Source organism: Excalfactoria chinensis, chromosome 5 (genome assembly GCF_039878825.1).
Source record: "Excalfactoria chinensis isolate bCotChi1 chromosome 5, bCotChi1.hap2, whole genome shotgun sequence".
In the NCBI taxonomy this organism is placed as follows: Eukaryota; Metazoa; Chordata; class Aves; order Galliformes; family Phasianidae; genus Excalfactoria; species Excalfactoria chinensis.
The window spans coordinates 9,427,644-9,447,100 of record NC_092829.1 but is presented as its reverse complement, the minus strand read 5'-3'; the positions used below and the strand labels follow the sequence as shown (position 1 = coordinate 9,447,100).

At 38.1% G+C, this 19,457-nt stretch overlaps 1 protein-coding gene across 4 annotated transcripts in view; it reads right to left on the bottom strand.

Annotated features, from left to right (window-relative positions):
- The window catches only part of CDC42BPB (CDC42 binding protein kinase beta), an 84,001-nt gene that overhangs the window by 7,426 nt on the left and 57,118 nt on the right, over positions 1–19,457 (bottom strand). Inside the window, exons 16-31 of one of the 4 annotated variants that reach the window (XM_072339403.1) lie at positions 19,213–19,318; positions 18,630–18,754; positions 17,547–17,652; positions 16,074–16,222; positions 15,418–15,512; positions 15,253–15,332; positions 13,790–13,840; positions 12,533–12,622; positions 12,016–12,090; positions 11,515–11,620; positions 9,034–9,170; positions 8,343–8,482; positions 6,701–6,782; positions 4,344–4,560; positions 3,894–3,956; positions 995–1,591 (exon numbers count right to left, since the gene is read on the bottom strand). In XM_072339403.1, coding sequence (XP_072195504.1) covers positions 995–1,591; positions 3,894–3,956; positions 4,344–4,560; positions 6,701–6,782; positions 8,343–8,482; positions 9,034–9,170; positions 11,515–11,620; positions 12,016–12,090; positions 12,533–12,622; positions 13,790–13,840; positions 15,253–15,332; positions 15,418–15,512; positions 16,074–16,222; positions 17,547–17,652; positions 18,630–18,754; positions 19,213–19,318 — 2,219 coding nt within the window. The remainder of the gene's footprint in view (positions 1–994; positions 1,592–3,893; positions 3,957–4,343; positions 4,561–6,700; positions 6,783–8,342; positions 8,483–9,033; positions 9,171–11,514; positions 11,621–12,015; positions 12,091–12,532; positions 12,623–13,789; positions 13,841–15,252; positions 15,333–15,417; positions 15,513–16,073; positions 16,223–17,546; positions 17,653–18,629; positions 18,755–19,212; positions 19,319–19,457) is intronic. The other 3 variants (XM_072339405.1, XM_072339404.1, XM_072339406.1) reach the window with 3 other exon arrangements.

Below are 19,457 nucleotides of genomic sequence, written 5' to 3'. Positions count from 1 at the left end.
TCGGACTTCTGTACAGAACTAGGTCAGAGTAAAGCAAGCAAACAATCTCAGTTTGAGACAATTACAATTAAACAAACTGCCATTAGGGTCCAGCCTGATCAAACCAATGAGCACCTGCCTGCTCTGTGTGCTATTAAAACAAAAAGATATTTCTTGCCTTCAATCATCTGAACCACTTTAATTGCTATTTGAGCTCCAAACAGAAATCCGAGTTTTATCATGAACTGCCTCTGACTACTGAGAAATGTTTCACGTGTCTCTCCTAACAAGCTGATAAACCAGAGCTCCTGAAAAGGACGGAGCAGATGAGAAGTTTTCCATCACCTGTTCCATTCTTTTTTGGAAATTCTCTCCCTCAGAATACAATAAAAAGGAGAAAACTGCAACCAGCCACCACAAGCAATATTTCTACTTATTTGGTTACCCTAATGAACCTTCAGAATCGCAGTTACATTTGGCCTCCAACTTCCTATTGTGCTTTGAACACGGGACACTGAAGATAACCCAAAGACAGCCAAACATTTAGGTTCTCTAGAGGAGATGAAACCTATGCAGAATTTTACAGAACCAGAATTCTTGTGCTGCCCTGCATCCAGGACTACTCTGTACAAGACATTTTGCATTCACCACCCCTGAATGTGTTTTGGCATCTCTGGATGTGTTTAAAACCTATTTTAAGTAGGGTAGTATGGTTAGGTTGTGGTTGGACTTGATGATCTTTAAGATCTTTTCCAACCTGAGTGATTCTATGATTCCACTGTTAGTTATTCTGTGTCCTGGAGCAAAATAAAGCTTTTTTCTTGCAGCTTCCAGGATCTCAGCCCATGAGATTGCCAAGTCCAAAACTACTGTCAGGATATGCATCCTGTTAACTCATCCAAACTTAAACTGTAGGCACTGAAAGACAAACTGAAGCAAAATAGAATACATGCTGATTATTTTTAGACAAGTAAAGCAGCAACAGGGATATGGCAACAGAAAAACATATACATACTACAGGCAACAGGAGTTGCAGGCCACATTAGTTCCTGCATGCGTGACCTTCGACCTTGCGAATCGACGTATACTCCCATATGGCTGAAGCAAAGCAGGTATTCCTCATTACTGAGCTCCACAGCACAAAGGGCATCAAAAGACTGCTGTGAGAGGAACATAAGTGAGGGGTCATTAGGATTTACCAGGTTTATAGATTGTCCATCTCCCTGGATGGTCAACAGAGAGAACCCAGACTGGTAGCCAACACAGAGCTTGTCCTTGAACACTGTCATCCACTGAACAGTTCCTGGAGCCTGAATTTCACTGAATTTTTTGTGGAAAGGTTTAGTTCTGTGAATTTCATAGCAAAAAACCTGCCGTTTAACAGCTACAAACAAACAAGTCGCAGAACTCTTCTTTAGCGTTCCAGTTGTAATCAATTGGCAGCCTTTAGTTTCTGCAAGCTTAATGTCAAAGCTTCCTTCTGATCCGTCCAGAGAGGCCCAGGGGAAAAGGTGAACGTGATGGTTCCGACCACAGATGAGGATGATGATTTTCTCTTTGGGAGCAAGCTCGATCTGGTACACCTTCTTACAGTCAGCAGCACGGACAATCACTGCAAAGGAAACAAAAGCTGCCGTAAGTTAAACAATAAACCTGTAAGGCCTGGAAACACTGCAGAATTATATACTGATGTCCCAAAATAGATCTAAACACAGACACATACCAGATAACAAAGAACACTGTTAGGTGCTCTGTTATTAATTCTCAGAGCAATGATACAAAGCATTCCTGGAACTCTTTTTATTGAGATAAAGTTCCAAAGCATTGCAGGATAAGGTTGCTTAACCTTTAGGGTAAATTCAGAGAAAAAACTATAAACTAATATCCGTGCTACCTATTCACTGTAACATCATGTACCTTCTGAAACTGGCCCCACATTCAGGAAAAACATCAGCATTTTGAGTAAACTATGGAGTAAGACTGAATTAGCAGAACACAAAGAGGAAATGTAAAGTATTTAATGCTAGGAACTGAGGATACAGGATGCTGTTAGTGTTGGCAAATGCCTTGTCCAAATACAAGAGCCCTACAGCCAGTGGACATTAAATGCCTATAGAGAATGTCAAAAAATGTTGTGTAGGCTGGGTAAAAGGGGATGTAGAAATTAGCTTAAACTAGAGCAGGAAAGGGTTAGTACAGACATTAGGGAATGATAGAAAAGGAAGTAATTCAATATCTCACACTACAGGCTATTCAGAAACTGGGGAGACTTCACTGTTTGAAGATCTCAATATTGAGCTAGCAGCATTGAACAGGCTTGTTTACAACTCGTTCTAGCAAGGACCTTTCATATCAGCAGCTGCCAATTCATTAACACTGACAATTACAATTGCCATTAACATGACAGAGATGACTGTGTATGAAATTATCATTACACACAGGAATTGGCCACAGAAAACTCATGGAAAACATCTTCTAACTTAAAACCAAAACTGATTACTTGTTTTCACACTTATACATGGCACTGTGATGTGGTTACTGTTTCTATAAGAAATGACCTTTCAAATGAAATCTACTCTTCTGTGCAAGAAGCTATCCTGGAATCTCTGGAATTACTTGCATCTTAAGTTATGTTTATATCTAAGTACTTACAGAATGGTGACCACCGGAATTTTATTCAAAGGAATGGCATTCATTACTGTGAAAAGGAATTTCAAATATCTGATGTCCTCACGGACAAAGCAGTTTCTCCTGGAATTGGGCAATGGTCTATTCTAAACAAGTAGAAGCAATAGCACTTTGCTTTTTGCCTCAAAAGTAATCTTACTAGACAGCCAAGGACGTTCAATTCTTATGCAACAAAAAATAAGGATTTAGGATATCATCTGAAACTGCACTGCAAAATTAAATGGACATTTTCTACTTATCCACATTTAGAATTACATTTTATATGGTTTAGCCCCTAACTGTCCTTGATCTCGTCTGCTAGTAAGCCTTTTGGCCTCTATGCTTTCTCTACCATACCAAGACATGTCTGCTTCACTTATCTGTGCTTGCACCCAGGACATAAGCCTAAAGGGAAAAATGCTTCCTTTATTTCTTATCTGTGATGCTATATTATTCAGAGTGTTATGTCTGTGCTGACCAGTGACCAAGCAGCATTCACTTAACCCAGGCACCGGAAACCTATTCTGGATGAATTTCTGGAATGGACATGGTAAGTCATGGGAAAGAACAGGCTAAAGCAGTCCCACTTTTCTCAAAGAGGGTAGAGAGTATTAAAAATGGGAAGGAAAAGAGCAGGTTTGGAAGGAAGCATTAGGTCATGGAGGTAAAGAGATAATGGAAAGGCGGGCAAGTTATTTACTTTGGCCATAATCAGTCACTTATGTGAGTGGTTGTCAAATTCCTACCAGCTGTAAGAAACAGAAAACTGTACACAATGGCTTTAATGGCCAAAGTTTTTTTTGTTGCTTGCACTAGCTGCCCGATTTCTAATTAGTGCCAGTTTAAGTCCTCTGATGGTGCATGTTACACAAGTTTCCATACCAAATTTCTCTCAGTTCAAATTCTAATAAGTGCCTGATAATTCACTGTGCATCAACTGCTGTTATGCGTGCTCTGACTACTGAAGCATTTTGCTGTCTACTGTGGGAACACGGCTAAGGTGAGAATGTGTCAGAATATGCCCAGTAGCCTGTATTTCAATTTCAGCCAGTCAACTGAATATAACGATAATGAACAAATTAGTGTTTATATCTCACATTCATTTTTCATTCTTGTCAATTAAATGAATGCTTTTGATACTCACTGTACTTGAAGGGCTGTTGTGTAACCTACATTAAAACAGTGCTGAAAGTTATGGAGCTCACCGTTCTGTATATAATTACTGCATTAATTATGGCCTAACTTACCGTCACGGGTCACTTCTATCACATACAGTCCTTCTTCTGAACCAATTGCTATTCTATCTCGATCTAAACCACGAAGGAAAAAAAAAAAGGCTATTAGTATACCTGTATTTCATCATATCTTTAAAAGAGACTGTTTTCTTTGAACAGCTGGAAATGTTTCTGGACAAAGATTTTCAACAGTAAATCAATTTTGCTTTAGTTTATGTAGCTTGTCAAAAGCATGCTGTAGAATGTATATATGCCATATTGCTAAAACAATCTGCTCAGCAACCACTATTTACCCCAAGAGAATGGAGAAATCCAAATAACCAGGGTAAGATTAGCACTTTTCCTTATACCTTCCTATTGAGGTGTTCACATGAGGAATTCAAAGCATCAGCATTCTTATGACAGCAGCCCACCTAAAAGCTTCAGCAACTCACACATTTATAAAAGCTAAAACAAACATACCTATGATAGCAGCAGCTAAACTCGCTTTAATAAGAGGCAGTGTACTGTCGTAGGCTTCTTGTGGAATATGCACGACCTGGTTTTTTAGTCTGTTTTTGTGCAGGATAGACTGCAACCCTTCCAAAATTCCAACCCACTTTCTCTTCTCATTCTCATTTTCTGTCAGGATCAGTAGAGAACAAGACTTTGAAGGCAAACCTAAGAGAGAAGCCGTCACCTTTTAACAGAAAAAGAAAATAAAATTAATAACAGTAGAAAGAGTCCTTTTTGCCATTATTTTATACTCCACAAATGAGCTGATTACTTTGTCAGTACTACTCTGGCTTATGAAGTGACTGATTTGTCAGTATTATATGCTTCCCAGAACTGTGAACACAAAATGCCATAACATACCTAAGTTGTACGCAGTGCAGCACATACCTAAAATGGCCACAGCACTTCGAAAAAATGCACAAGCTTCAGCAGTTTTGTTTAAAAACACTCAGTCTTGCTTAATCACTCTGAATCCTAAAATATGGGCAAGGAATCCTGCATTCCTTTCCCACATGAATCAATGCATGCAAGCAAACGGCTCCTTCTTGCTCTGAAATGGAATTTGAGATGCATGCAATAATTTGTCTCAAACACTTTTCCCCATCAGTTTCTAATAGCTTACTGATAATGAAGCACATGCTTTCAGAATCAGAGGCGTTTTAAACCCAATGGTTTTGCTATGATTAGTTCTAGATTTTCATTTTTTCAACTTAATTTTTAAAATATTTGTCTGGAGAGAAGTGCAAATTGCATCTGCATTAATGGCCCTGAAAGGAAACTGCAAATGAAATACTGCACTTCCCCAACTAGAACAAAAATCAAAACAGCTTCAATTAACTTTCAGGGAAATCATACTATAGGTCTCCATGCAGAACATGTTCTGAATAGGAGAATCATACAGGACATTTCTGTATGCATCAACTAAGTCTTAATATTAGTTTGTGCCCTATATGAAGTGAGTGTAGGAACTGTGAGATCATGAGAACTACATCTTCAGTCACAGACAGCAAAACAGCCAGTATCAGCCTTCACTACACAATGGCAGAAATAACAACAGTTAAACAGGAAAAAAGCAGCAAAAGGATAAAAAAAAATAAAAAAGAGGGTGGGGGTAGGGCAGGAAACTGAAGGCTAACTTTACAAGGAATTAAACACCTTCAGTCTATATGCCTTGGTAAGAAAATAAGAGAAGTCCTTACCAAAGGACTCCACTAGAGATACTATTATGATACTGGATGAGGTCATTTAGATTGCACTGTCTGGATGCTATATTCAGGTGGAATCAAATGAAGCTACAAAAACTGCCTCTCTTGCAGGAGAGGGTGTTTGCAGTGAGGGTGGTGAGGCATTGCAACAGGTTACCCAGTGTTGTGGTTGATGCCCTGTCCCTGGAGACTTCCAAGGCAAGGCTGGATCAGGCCCTGGGCAAACTGATCTAGCAGTGCATGTGCATTTCTTTTATGTAGGGGAAAGCTGATCAAACTCAAGGCATTTTGTCATCCAAACAATTATTTCAATACCGGGACTATCTGACAAAAGCAGAAAGTCAAGCAGAGTAAACTTTGTAAATGTCTTCCTTCTTAAATGAACCAACCAAACTTCTCCAATGTGAAAAACAGAAGTGATTTAAGTAAAATACAATTTGGAAACAGTGAGAGTTTTCATACTCAAATGCAAAGAAATACAGATATTGGCTATTAACATACACTTCCCTACATTTTAAAATTGCAGATTAAGTATAAATCACAGAAAATCTAGGAAGGTTTTCTCTTATTTAAAACTAAACACAGCATTCAGACAGAACAGCAGAGATGAACGCACAACTAAGCTAATCATTTTCTCTTGTTTTGGTATTTACAATAATCGTATTTGAAATTGAGGAAACAAGTTTCAAATGTACTTTTTTACTTAAGACAACATTTGTTGTCTCATTTGTTACAATGGTAATTCTCAAAGCTAGAGCCCTCCAAAGCTGAGAAGAACAGGATCCAGTAACGCCAATGGAAGAGGATACAAAAATATTCTAAAGGAATTGAATACTAATTAAGTTAAAATAATAATAATAATAATAATAAAAGGCAACTTTACATGCAAGGAAGCACCAATAGAAAGAGAACTTCATTCTTTCTAATTCAGTAGGAGGAATATCGTATTGGTTTTATACACATTTCAGCACATTTCTACACTTTTTATACTTTTGCATTCAGGGATATCAGAATTTGCATAGCTTAATGAACATTACATGTGGATGACATACTTCACTATGAAAACAGAATACTGCTATTTGATTTGCATTGTCTTTAACAGTAAATTGATAGCCATACCCTGAATATACAAGGGATGTCTTTGCGAGTTGCATGTATTACATCTGGCGCTAGGACAGAGCTGACAGAAAAATCTTCATCTCTGGTAAAAAAACAAAAAGAGAACAAGAGAATCATGTACATGCACACACAGATGTACTCAGCAAAATCTAACTGATATCATGCTGTTTTCAATAGGCTGCTGTCTCTTAACCCTGCCCAGAGGTCACAACTGGGATCACTCATTTGTTATGCTATAACCGCCCTTGACCTAAACAACTCACAAGCTTTAGTTATGGTTCTACAGCGTATGTACATGTAAGTAAGTACACCTGAAGTTAAGTGGGCTGGCTTTGTGTAATTTTGTTTTAGCAGCCACACCTATTCTACAATTAGCAGTAAGAATATTGCTCTTCCAGCCCAGCAGACACATTAGAAATGAATAATTCATACCTCAATGTGTAGCAAGAGAGGGGCCTTTGGAAAAAAAGAAAAATCACATAAAAAGCTCTTGGCAACATAATTATAGTTTGTGGGATTCTAATAAGGGTTTTCAAAACAGCTAGATTTTATTCTCTATTACAGTAAAATAAACAGACATTGGAACAACTTTTGCATTTCAGAATGCTCCACCCCAGAGGGCTTGTCCACACGAGCCTTTTTAAACTGCATTTTGGCCAAGTTGATCATCATAATTGCCAATTTTAGTGTGAAGATGACACTAATGCCACTAAACTTGCCCATGCTAGAATTCACAGCTGTGGTAGTTAGCGTCTATTAAAACATCCAAGAGTCTTCAGAAGACAGATTCAAAGAGGCAGCTACAATAAGCAGATAAAGCATAGGACAGTCAGTATAATATCTGGCTGAGTTGCTTCAAGCAATGTACTGATGAGAATGCTGCTATTTTCAATAGGTCTGCACTTCTGCTGCCAGCATGTCAGAGAACTGACGTTGATGATACTCAGAGAATAAATGTGAGAGCAGAGCAGCAGTACCAGTGCAATCCCATGGTACTACTGGCTGGGAAAAACATAAATCCAGATGCTTGGGAATGCAAACTTCATATTCAGAGTGTGCTGTAACACTGTAAATTATTACACTTGATATTTCTAGAAATTAAAATTTAAAAACTTCTTTGTTACTCTGACAAATGCAGGGCTCAGAACTTTTGCATACCCTGCTCAGTGTTACAAATGGCTTATCATGAAAAAATGACTCCTGTGAGAAGGCAGAGTCGGAGGCATCTGCATGGTCAGTCAGCTGATGCTTATCTGAAAGCTGCTTCAGTCTTCCTAACTTTCCTGCAATTACTGACTACATGACAACCTGACTCACTGTTTAGGTGGGAACGCAGCAGAAGAACCCATCCACCAACTACATTTGTTTTCCATTCGGGCATATGGAATTCTAGGAAGAAGGATGCTAATACTCGTATCAAGATACTTGTGCCTTCTCAGATGTCACTCAACTGACTTACGGTTTTTGAGTCCGTTCTTTCAGTCTAAAGTTTGCTGGCATCTATACTCAGAAAATAAAGTGTTCTTCAAAGCAGACTTTTTATGACCCAAAAGTTTCTTGCATACCATATATAAGTATTCTTGTTAGGGAAAAAATAAAATAAAAATACAGAGGATTTCTCCTCTATCATAATAACACAAACCTGAGATCCAGGACTTGACTTGCAACAACTCCAGGCTGGGTGGATTTTCCTTCAGGCACATCATATAAGAAGAGTTTACAGTCACAGACAACTGCGTAGGCTCTCTGCCACCCTTTCTTGACTCCTGTAGGCTTTGGAACCTGCGTAGAAATAGCTAATTGTTTATTAAATGTAAGCACATGCAGCAGAAAGCAGGGACATTTACATAAACTATAATCAATGCATTACAACACGTTTTACTTGCTCTTCAAAATGGAGTGAAAACCAAGTAATTGAGCAAACATTTCTTCTTCCTTAAGCTCTCATATTCTCTGTTACAGTAATAATGAGGATATTAAGTATCTTTAAGATAAACAATGTGGCCTGAGTTATACACAAATGCCAAAGTGGTCAGGCAGTTTACCTTTTATATTATGTTGGCAGAAATTCTTCATTAAAGAAATGCATCAGACTATTTTTTTTCCTTCTTTTTTTTTTTTTTTTTTTTTTTTCCTCCCTGAGCACCTATTAAAATTTTATCTACTAACCTTCAGCTCTTGTAGTAAAACCAACCCTTTCTTCTACATCTAAAGCAACTAATGTTAAGTTACACAGATGTCACCTAAAGCCATATGGCTTTAGCACAATTTAGCTGCATAGCTGTAAGTAAACAGTGTTGTTGCTTTCTTGTCTAAGAACAGATGACCATTACCTTGACATAACCTTTATAGGCAGTTCCTATTCCTCTTTGCACATCCACACCAAGAGGCCTTTTGGCTTGCTCAGGTGGTATAGGGCAGACCTGAGGTGCGCTGTCCTTGCAGGAAACATGGCATGCAAATGAACACACTAAGTATAAAAGAAAAAATCCACAGTGAAACATGTGTATGAGAGAATCATAACAGGAGATTAATGCAGTCTACCCTTACAAGCAGAAAATTGATTAACTACACTTAAATTGCCATTCAAACATAACAAGATTCCACCACGCTGAAGGACTGAGCACACTTAGATACTGTACAAGACTCTCCAAAGTGCTTTTATTTTCCATTTTAAACCTATTATTTCCATAAAAGGCAGGAAGTGACTTCACATCTCAATTCTGCTTTTAAAAGCATTTGCCAGAAGGAAAGGGATTTGGTCAACCCTGGTGCTGCTAAGCAGCAACCAACTCAACTGCAGAAGAGAATGTGTATTAAAAAAGGAAGAATACAAATTACTGGGTAGGAAACAAGATAAACATAACAGGTGCTCAACTTGATGTTAGTATGCAAGAGAGAGTCTAATGTTACAAAAATAAAGTAAAAACAAAGCCTCCAAAAAATAGAAAGGGTTAAAGCAATAAACACAGGCAATAGACTTGAAGGTATAACAAAGCAGAAACCAAGGGGCAGTGGCTGAAATTTTGTATGATGTGAAAAGGGCATAAATATTTTTCAGAATTAAAGTTAGGAACAAACATATGCTATACTGATCACTACGTCCTTTCTTACCATTCACACCACTTTGTGCTGCACCAGCAAGGGACAATGGTCTCCTGTCTATAGAGTACTTCATACAGAAGCACTGCATTTAAAAAGCACAGATTGCACAACATTTCACTTAAGACACACTTCCAGAACTGCAGAATGAATTAACATGTTATGGAGAGGTACATGACCCACAGTTTAAGGGCCAGATCTTTCCATAGATTCAGTCTTGTTTGCCACTGCATTCCTACCTCTAGGCACAAGGAGGACAGAGACATGGCACTGCCATGCTTCTTCCTCACCATATTATCAGATGCAGGCATTTGGCATACACTCTGTGCACATCTAGTCCTGTACTTAGGAAGGGTCAAAGGACCTCAGGAACATATGGTAGAGGGAGCAGCATGCTTCTGCTAGAACTACAGACTGGCCTACAAACCTCCACCTCACGATGCCATTGGGAACAGATGGGAGAGTACATAGCCCAGGGCAGCCTGCCTGGCTTGCGCACAAGTCATGCACACAAAGCACTGCAGGTGTTGCTCACAACCAGATAATATATTCAGCTCTTTCAGAAGGCATCATAATGGTGGGACTGCACAAATCAAGACACACTAGGTACAGTGCAGGGCCAGTTCCAGGGGCCTTTGAAAGTACAGCTACATTTTACCAAAGCCTCCAACATTAGAAAAGAGAAGGAACTGGGAAAAGCAAGTGACTGGGGATGGAACATGGAAAAAGTTTTCTTCTACTGGAGTTATCTCTATTCTTATGTCAAAGTGATTCCAGTTTTCTTCTGCAGCTATCAAGACTTGGAGCAGAAGACAAAAACATGGTACTAATGATGATCTGTATATGTGTGAAAAGAAGAGATGCTGATACACTAAGGGAGTGCGTGGGGAGAAAAGACTGTTTAAAACTGGCTGGAAGAGAGGCAAAACAAGGATTCTGAACTGCCAGCAGGAGACAAAAGGCTGCCCCAAGGCAAGAGCTGGCAGAGCTGTAGATGCTCTTGGGGAAGAAGAACTGCTGGAAGACCTGTCAGGAAAGAAGCCCTGAAGGATAGATGATATCACCTGAGCATGATGCTGGAGGTGTGGACAGGGTGTCACAGCAAAAACTAAGCTGGACAAAGAAATACAACAAAACTATACTGTAGTATTTTGAACAGACATATGGAACACTCGCTGACCTGATGTGTCTCACCAAGATGCATACAACACAAGAGCTTTTCAAATAAAAGAGATTTTCAAATAAAATTAGCTCCAAATACTCTAACGTAGAACTCAATTGTACACATGCATCACAGAAAGCATTTTAAATAGGCTCAATTGACAGCAAGGCAGGCTACAGGCAAAAAAAAACTAGTACATACTCTTCCCAAAACACAGGGTTTATCATTAGAATTTGTATGTTATCAGTGCATTCCTAAAGTATTTTTTGCTACACTATACAGACAGAAAACACATCTGGCCTGTGCTCACACACACTATATATAAGAGCACTAATGGTAGCAACGGTCTAAGGTGTTCTCCGAATCTAAAAGGTTTGATGCTGATATAAAAGAAATAAAAGGAGAAGCATTCAGTGTTAGCCACTCCTCTCTCTTTCACTCCCTTCCCAAGGAAATAATTGCTTTAAAATACATTGGTGTTTTCTGATTTTTTTTTGGGGGGAACAAAGGGGACAACTTGCAGAAAAATCAGAAAGTCTGAGTGACTCACCATCACAGGCATAACCTTGTCGAACCAATCCCACCATAAGTGAGGTGCAATGACTGCACTGAGTAGGGCTTGTAAATGACTTGATATTGAGCTGGTGAGCTTTAGGCTGTAAAAGACACATTCAGGATGTACAAAAGAAAACAACTTTTCAACTTATAAAATTTAAGCATGCCCATTTCCCCTCCTCTTCCAATATATCAATGTGTGCTATGAAATCCAAGCTTTTAAGTAACTGCATCTTGTAAGAGGTGCTGCAAGACAACAGCAACATTTTTTAGTTCAAATTGTAGAAGACATTCAAACCAAATCCTCTAACTACTTATTCTGCCATCTTTTTTGACAAATCAAAACCCCATCAACTTGCATTTGGTAACACCTGAATAAAAAGAGACCTAACAAAGATACAACACATGACAAACCCAAACAGGACAAACACAGATGGCTAATCAACAAATGGTAATTCTTCCTTAGTTCAGAATATGGTTAGCACAGTCCCCCTACCTTTGGTACAGCTAGAGAAATGGACTGAATGGTGGGGGAAGGAGCAGCAGGCATCCTCTGAAGCCGAATTGGTTCCTGAATCACAAAAAACTGTAATTGAGCAAAATTAGGGTTCAAGAATTTGTTTTAAGGTTGGGGTGGCAAAGCTTATTGTTTTCTGTTTCTTTGTTTGTTGTTCATTTTTGAAAATTATAAAAAATTTGTAAGAAACATTGCCATCCTGATTTAGTAGAAACAGATTGTGTTTTAAAGCACTCACAGGAAAGCCTGCACACTAACAAGCAAGCAGCAGTACAGAAAACATATGAAAATGAGGTACATCAACATACACAGAGCCAGCAAAAGGGTTTCATATTTGCAACTATTCTCAAAGCAGATGCAATTAACACCGTCAAGTTACACATAAGCAACATTCAATCTTGCCTCTTCATACAAAAGCTGCAATATATACTGATAATGAACAAGACAGAGAGACTTTCCACTGAATTACTCTTCAGGGTAGAATAAGTTCCCTTACTTCTTGTTGCTGCTCTGCAGTTACAACTGAAGTAGATGGTGAAACTTCTGATTTGGGACCCTGTGTTTCTTGCTCACTAATGGAGCCAGTCTGCAAAAGAGACAGCAAACATGTTAGATTAGATACCACAGACACAATGAAGTGTTCTCAGGCCAACAGAATGGAAGTTCAAAGTAGCTACAATGAACAACTCACTGCAGAAACAGATGAGAAACTTTTGTTCATTTCTGTATGCATACATCTAACGACTTTATACTCTTAAAAAAATCCTTCTTCAAAACAAATCCTGCCACCTGATGGAAAAAGCTGTAAAGCTGGAAGCACTGAGATATGCAAAACCCAGTAGTAGGCAGCATAAATACTCTAATAGTCTGCTTTTGCCAGAAAGACTGTGTTGATTCTCTTGCAGGCAGGTATAGAATGATGTCTGAGGAGCTTGGCAGTAATCCATAAAACAGCTCATTTCTCATGGTAGCTTATGCAGCACTAAGATTTTTCTAGCACACAGAAAGCCACATGACAAATTCTTTGAGTAATACTACCCAAAGTTTTTAAAACTAAGCAGCTTTTCACAAAATGATCGCTCATCCTATTTCCAATTTGATAATTAAAAATAATCACAATGTCTTGATCATGCTGCCCTATATTTCACTAAATTTTTTTAATCAGAACACCCATTGGAAGCTCTCTATTAACTTCACACGTACATTAGCAACTACTAATTGCCAGCACAAGGGGGAAGTATGCTACAATTCCAGAACTAAAGAAGCTGGGTGTGGAAGCAGGGTGCTGTATTACTGTACTCTGAGGACATCATGGAAATAATGATTAACAAACATCAGATTAGACTTCACATAAATGATGTAATTAGCACTAAAGGCAATGAGTAATGAATCATTCGCTTCCCAGCCAGTTTCAACAGGAAGATCGCTCAAATTCAGTTAGCTCACTAAATAGATTTGGGTATTTGTTACTATTTTTTTGTTATGAATTGATTCGTAGGGCTGGGCCACTGAAGATCAAATTATACCATTATGTAATATGAACAATTTAAAAATGCTAGGTGTGATTCAGCTTTAGACCGTCAAAATCTAAAATAATAATCCTGTAAGAACGTATTAAAAGAAAACTAAACTAGCTCTATTTAGTGGATTAAATACAGAGAAGCTAAAGAAGCAACATCTAGTTTTAGAAGGCCATTTTTACTATGATAGGTCACAACAAAATAAGGAGATGAAACTACTAGCAAGAACTTACTTCTTCCCAAAAGGCTAGCAGAGAAGATGTAGACGAAGAAGAAACAGAATCCTTTGTTGTAACAGATATGAGGGATAAAAATGATCACTTATCACCCACAGAAAAACTTCAGATGGAATACTAGTAGGCTAGCTATCTAGAATGTCTAATATGGCTCAATGATATTCATTCAAACTAAACTAACCTAGAGCAGATTAGACAGACAATCCTTAAATGTACGCACGTGTGAAAAAAAATTGTTAATGGAAGTTACTAAGTACTGTATCAGGAATTTTAATGTAATACATCAAAAAATGCCGCTTGCATTCAATCAGTGAGTATGCCTTTATTGCTGGATCTGTAGACTGGATCTTTAGTACTTACTGTCTTGATGTTCTAAATTACTATTTTAAGCGTATTTGGTGATTCATAAAGCAATATCAAAGTTGGTAGATAAAAGCCATCCAGATTGTAGTGTATGTATGTAATGTTTCTTTTCACCTCATCCACGTAACTCATCTCACTGCTTAAGCAAGAAAGCCAGCATGGCCATTTTCTAACTGAGAACAGCACAGACACAAAATACGCACATGCAAATATCACAGCATGTCCATGGGCTTTTCTTTTTGGCACCAGTAAGAATTTGAAAAATGACAGAGAATGTACAGATTTCACATATACTATCTCACCAGACTGATTAGGTTTTAAACTCAGCCCTTTTAACTCAGCTCCATAAACATAACAGATCATTCATTCCAGTTCCAGCTCGTAGCTTCATCCTGAACCAACAATGTGTTTTGCAAAAAAAGAATAAAAATCTCCAGTCTTCAAGGATCAGGAGTTCACGAAGTAAGGAGAAGTGATTCTGTGCTGCATTTAACAGCTGCTTCCTTGGGGAATGCATGAATTTTTCTAAGCAAAACGCCCACTTGAAGCTGCTATGTATATGATTAGTTTTCCAAGGATCAGTGGGTGTGTCACAATGAACTTACAGTACCATCATCTGTGAGTCCTCTGATTCTCTTCCCAGTCCCTTCTATTCTAACCACCCCAAGAAGATCTGGAGCCGACAGCTTTATATGTTTATTTAAGCACTGTTTGAACTGTGTGAATATTTCTTTCTTTTTTTAAAATCTCAACTAGAATCTTCCAACTCCAATGTATTTAATCCCTTATTAGTAATAGGCTGTGCCAGCCTTTCTCAAACAACCTGAATGTATATCATTCAGCCAAAGGCTTGGGACAGACTTAAAGAAAATAGAATGAAAACTATGTAATGTAAGCTTTTGGGAATATTTCCTAAAGGTGGCAGCTTCTCCTCAAAATGCCAAAATGACTTCTACTGGTCATTCAATTCTAAGACACACTAACCTGACTAACATGCCAGATACATATTTGTTATATAGGGCCCAAGTGTTACTTTTAGGTAATAAAAATACAACTCAGCTATCACATCTTCATAATCAGTTTACGTAATAACTCACTCTGAAGGTCAGATCACGTGCAAGAGGAGAAGTGTTGAAATATTCAAAAATGGAATCCTGAAAGTCTGGAAGTTTGAGACCTAAAACCCAAAACAGAATAGCCTTAGTTAAAAAGCCAAATCAAAGGCTGCATTAGAACTGTTAAAACACAGCAACTTCAATTACCTGAATCTGTTCTGTATTTTTCTTCCAGTTTTCTCCTTAAGCCTTCCATCTCTTCCAATAATTCTCTGTTTTTTGCTTCAGATTCCTTTAATTTACTAATGTAAGAAATAAGATCAAAATACAGTCATAAGTATTTCCAAGTCAGGAATGCCAGCCTCAGAGTCCTAGAAAAAAATCTTTTTTTTTTTTTTTCCTGGAGAAGGGGGAGGGGCTATTTTTTGGTCTAGGCGAATTGATTCTATTTTTCCCCTTAATTAGTACCTCACTACTTGGCTAGATAGTGAAAATTACACTTAAGACTCCTGTTACCACTGCAAATATTTGCCAAACATAATTATTATAATACTAGTTTGGTCTCCCAGTCAGTATATTAAAAAAATAATTGGTTTTGCTTTCAATTTGCTGTTAGCCATACTTTTTACCTCAGGTGCTTAAGATCCGTATCTTATTCCTGAGACATTCACAGCAGTACAAAGTTAACTTGAAAAGAGTTCTCATTTGACAACACTAGAAACGTGCAGTCTATAGAGTAGGATCTTTCCAGCAAAGTCCACTAATCCAAGCAAAAGGGAGCAATTCAAAACAAAGCTGTTACTGTTACTATTCTAATTTAGAGCAGCACAGTAAAACCCAAACATAACCAAAGCAGCTCTTACCTTTCAAAAGATATGTTTGCATCTTTAACTTTTCGTAGCTCTTCCTGAACTAGCTGTTTGGCACGAATTTCTGCATCAAGGGCAGACTGCAATTCCAGCCTAGCTGACATATCCAACTTCTGACTGCGTCGCACTTTCCAAAGTGGATCCTGTTGCAGTAAGTTAATGAATATTAACGTCAGATGTCTAAATGTATTTCAATAGCTGTTCAAAGATGTAAAATATCTTTCACGCTGGTTCAGAGAATGCACTTTTGATTAATTATGGTCACTATTCCCGCTACGCAGAAATCAGCCAATAGCCAGATTTTATTTTGTAAAAACAAAGTAATGATAATTTGCTTTTAATGGTTATACCATTAGCATAATATGCTTGAAATCAAATTGCTAGCACCGAGCATGACAGTCAAGCAGAGAATCCACTGAAAATGGTTAGCTTTCATTGTCCAGACTAGAAAAGTGTACAGAACTTGCAGACTGACATACTGGACTTCAGGAATTTAGATAAATGTATATAGTTTATGTAAGACATAATATCCTAAAAATATAGCACAAAGAAAATGAAGTAATTTGGGTCTTGAGATATCCTGGATACCTAGGGACTTTCACCTAAACAGTTCATATGTTCATTAAGTAGAGTACACTACGTAAATCCTCACCACCTCCAGCTAGTTTTCCAAGCTTTTCAAAGCATTTTTCAGCGCGGACTACATTTTCAGTGTTCTGCGTATTCTCTCTAGTCAGATCAAAATGCAAATAATACTCATGAAAATGAGAGCCTTTTTTATGTTGAGAAATAATTAACCTTAGATCAGGCTCTGCAGAAGTTACAAAACCAGCTGTAATATACAGAACAGAGAGCATTCTTTATTCTGGGCCAACTGCATTTGATCCAATCTTTCTTCTTATAAAACCACTCAACATTATGATCGTTTCCTCTATGATGCAGGCAAAGGTTAGCTTGTAAAAAGTCATAACCTTTAATTTTCACCTATTCATAGGTTTTGAGGGAATGAGTCACTTTTATCTATATAAACCAGCAGCAGAATGACTCTTTCCATGGCATCTGCTAGGGCCATGGGCTTCCATGGCCAGCTGCAAATGTTTCTCCCTTTCCTTATGCAGGTATTTAATACCCGCCAAGGCAAAACAGTGTTTTTGTCTTAGAAACTATGCTCCTTTAAGAGGGTTTCTGTGATCTTCATTATGGATTTAATTTATTGCTTCTACTCCTCTGTACTGTGCAACAGTTTTAGTGGTAGATGTTAATAAGAAATACCACTGTATTTATCAAATTCTGATCGTACGATCCAAATGAATTTATCAATAGGTAAAACTAGTATGTCATTAGCAGAGCAGAGGATTTACTAGAAAAAATGCCTGATACTGAGCAGATATTGAGAATGTGGCCGAAACTAAAACTGTTGGCTTCTTAGACATCTCCAGAACAGCCAAATGCTTGCTATTTTCTTACCAGTGTTCTTGATCCCAGACTGGAACTTCTCAAAGATTCTAGTTCTTCTGTCATTTTGGAGGCTAATGCTTGAAGATAGCCACGAGCATCCTTTTCATCACTTACCCTATTGTGCAATCACAAAAAGCTGTCAGTGAACAGTTTCATGGATCACAGCAACAAAGAATGTACTACCAACTAATTATTGTTTGCATCGGATTTAGGGACATGGCAAACATGAAGAAAGCATGAAAAACTCCCAGCAGAGAAAACTGAATATTGTTTATATTTCCTTGCTTTAGGTTTTTCTTGTATTTGATTCTCTTGATTGTGGCAGTTACCAGGGAAACTGAAGCTTTCCTCCTGCCATCAGGAAGTGTTCTGCAGAGATTCTCTGCTATTTTTTATTGTAACATGATCTGATCTGCATATTGCTTGCTTGTTTTTTGTAAGGGCTATTGTAAAGTCCTCCTATAACGTTTGGAAGGGCAAATACAAAAATTATGAAGCCCCACACCTTGCCTCTCACCACTCAGATGAAATTCCTTTTCAAGCCTAAGTATTCATCAGCAACTAGACTAATCTACATCTAATTTAAAACCACTGATCTCCAGCTGTACCAACACTCAATTTCAGCCAGCAGAAGACACATGTAGGTGACCAAATGTTGTGCATTCAGAAAATACTTGCACGCTAACCCAGGAAATAAGAAGGAAAGACTGATCCAAGAATTAAGTGCAAGAGTGTCTCATACAACTAATCAGGGTCTGTGTTAACATGGACCTTTAAATCATGACAATCTTCCTAACAAAGTTTATCAGAATATTCTAAACTTTGTGGCTTAATAAGCACTTAAGAGTTTGAAGCAAGTTGACAAACAAACCCTCTCCTCTGTACTTAACAGTATCTGACAATTTCACTTAGAAATCTTATTAGCCGGTTATTCTGCAAAGCAAAAGAGAAACGGTTCATCATCACTCCAAAGCACTATGTTTTTGTTTGATCCCAAATGCACAAAAAAGGGCCTGGTTATACATAAGAAAAAGTGTAATCAACATTTCACAAATCTGCAAGTGGCCATCAGGATCTCTGAACAATACATACCACTGAATAATTTCTGCAATCTGAGCTTCCCAGTGAGCAACAGACTCCTTCTTTGCTGCTAGGTCTTGGAGCTCATCATCTAGCTGCCTGTTTTGTGCTGTTAATTTGTCCACAAAGGAGCAAAGCTGAAACAAAAGATTTCCCCTTTACATAAGTTTCATACATTTATCAATGTGTATGTCTACATACTTACAGAATTTGAACAATCCAAAGCAAAGGTGGAGCAGATTGAAGCAAGCACAGAGGCTACAGTGAGGAAAGAGGCTTAACTGTAAGCCATCAGGAAGGCAAGCTGGCACTGTAAATGCTTTGCTCTCAGTGAAGCCTTCACACAGAAGTTGTAAGGTGGTGCCCTCTGAGTTGCAGGAATCAGTTCCACAAAGAGCAGTAACTGAGATGCTAAAGCTACTACTTGGCCAGATCTCTGACACTTATATGGCCAGAATTTCATTTGTTTTACTATATATTGCCTGAACATTTACTGGTACTGTTCAGATCAGTGAGAACATTATTTCAACACTGCAGAACAGCAGAACGTAATACTTCTTGCTTTGCTAAAAAAAAACTTTCCTAAAATAATTACCTTCTCATTTTCTGTTGTTAGCTTTTTGTTATCTTCCAAGAGCATAGATCTTTCACGCTCGTATTTCTCTTTCATTGATCCCACTGCTTCCTCCATTTCGCTGTGCCTAAGAAGGACAAGAAATACAAACATGTACACTAAGACTGCAGAATCTGTAGACTGGGATTTTCAGAAAAAACATGAACAGAATTGAAGTGAAACACCATCCTGAGCTGTTACCTATGCAATGCAGCACACATAGAAAA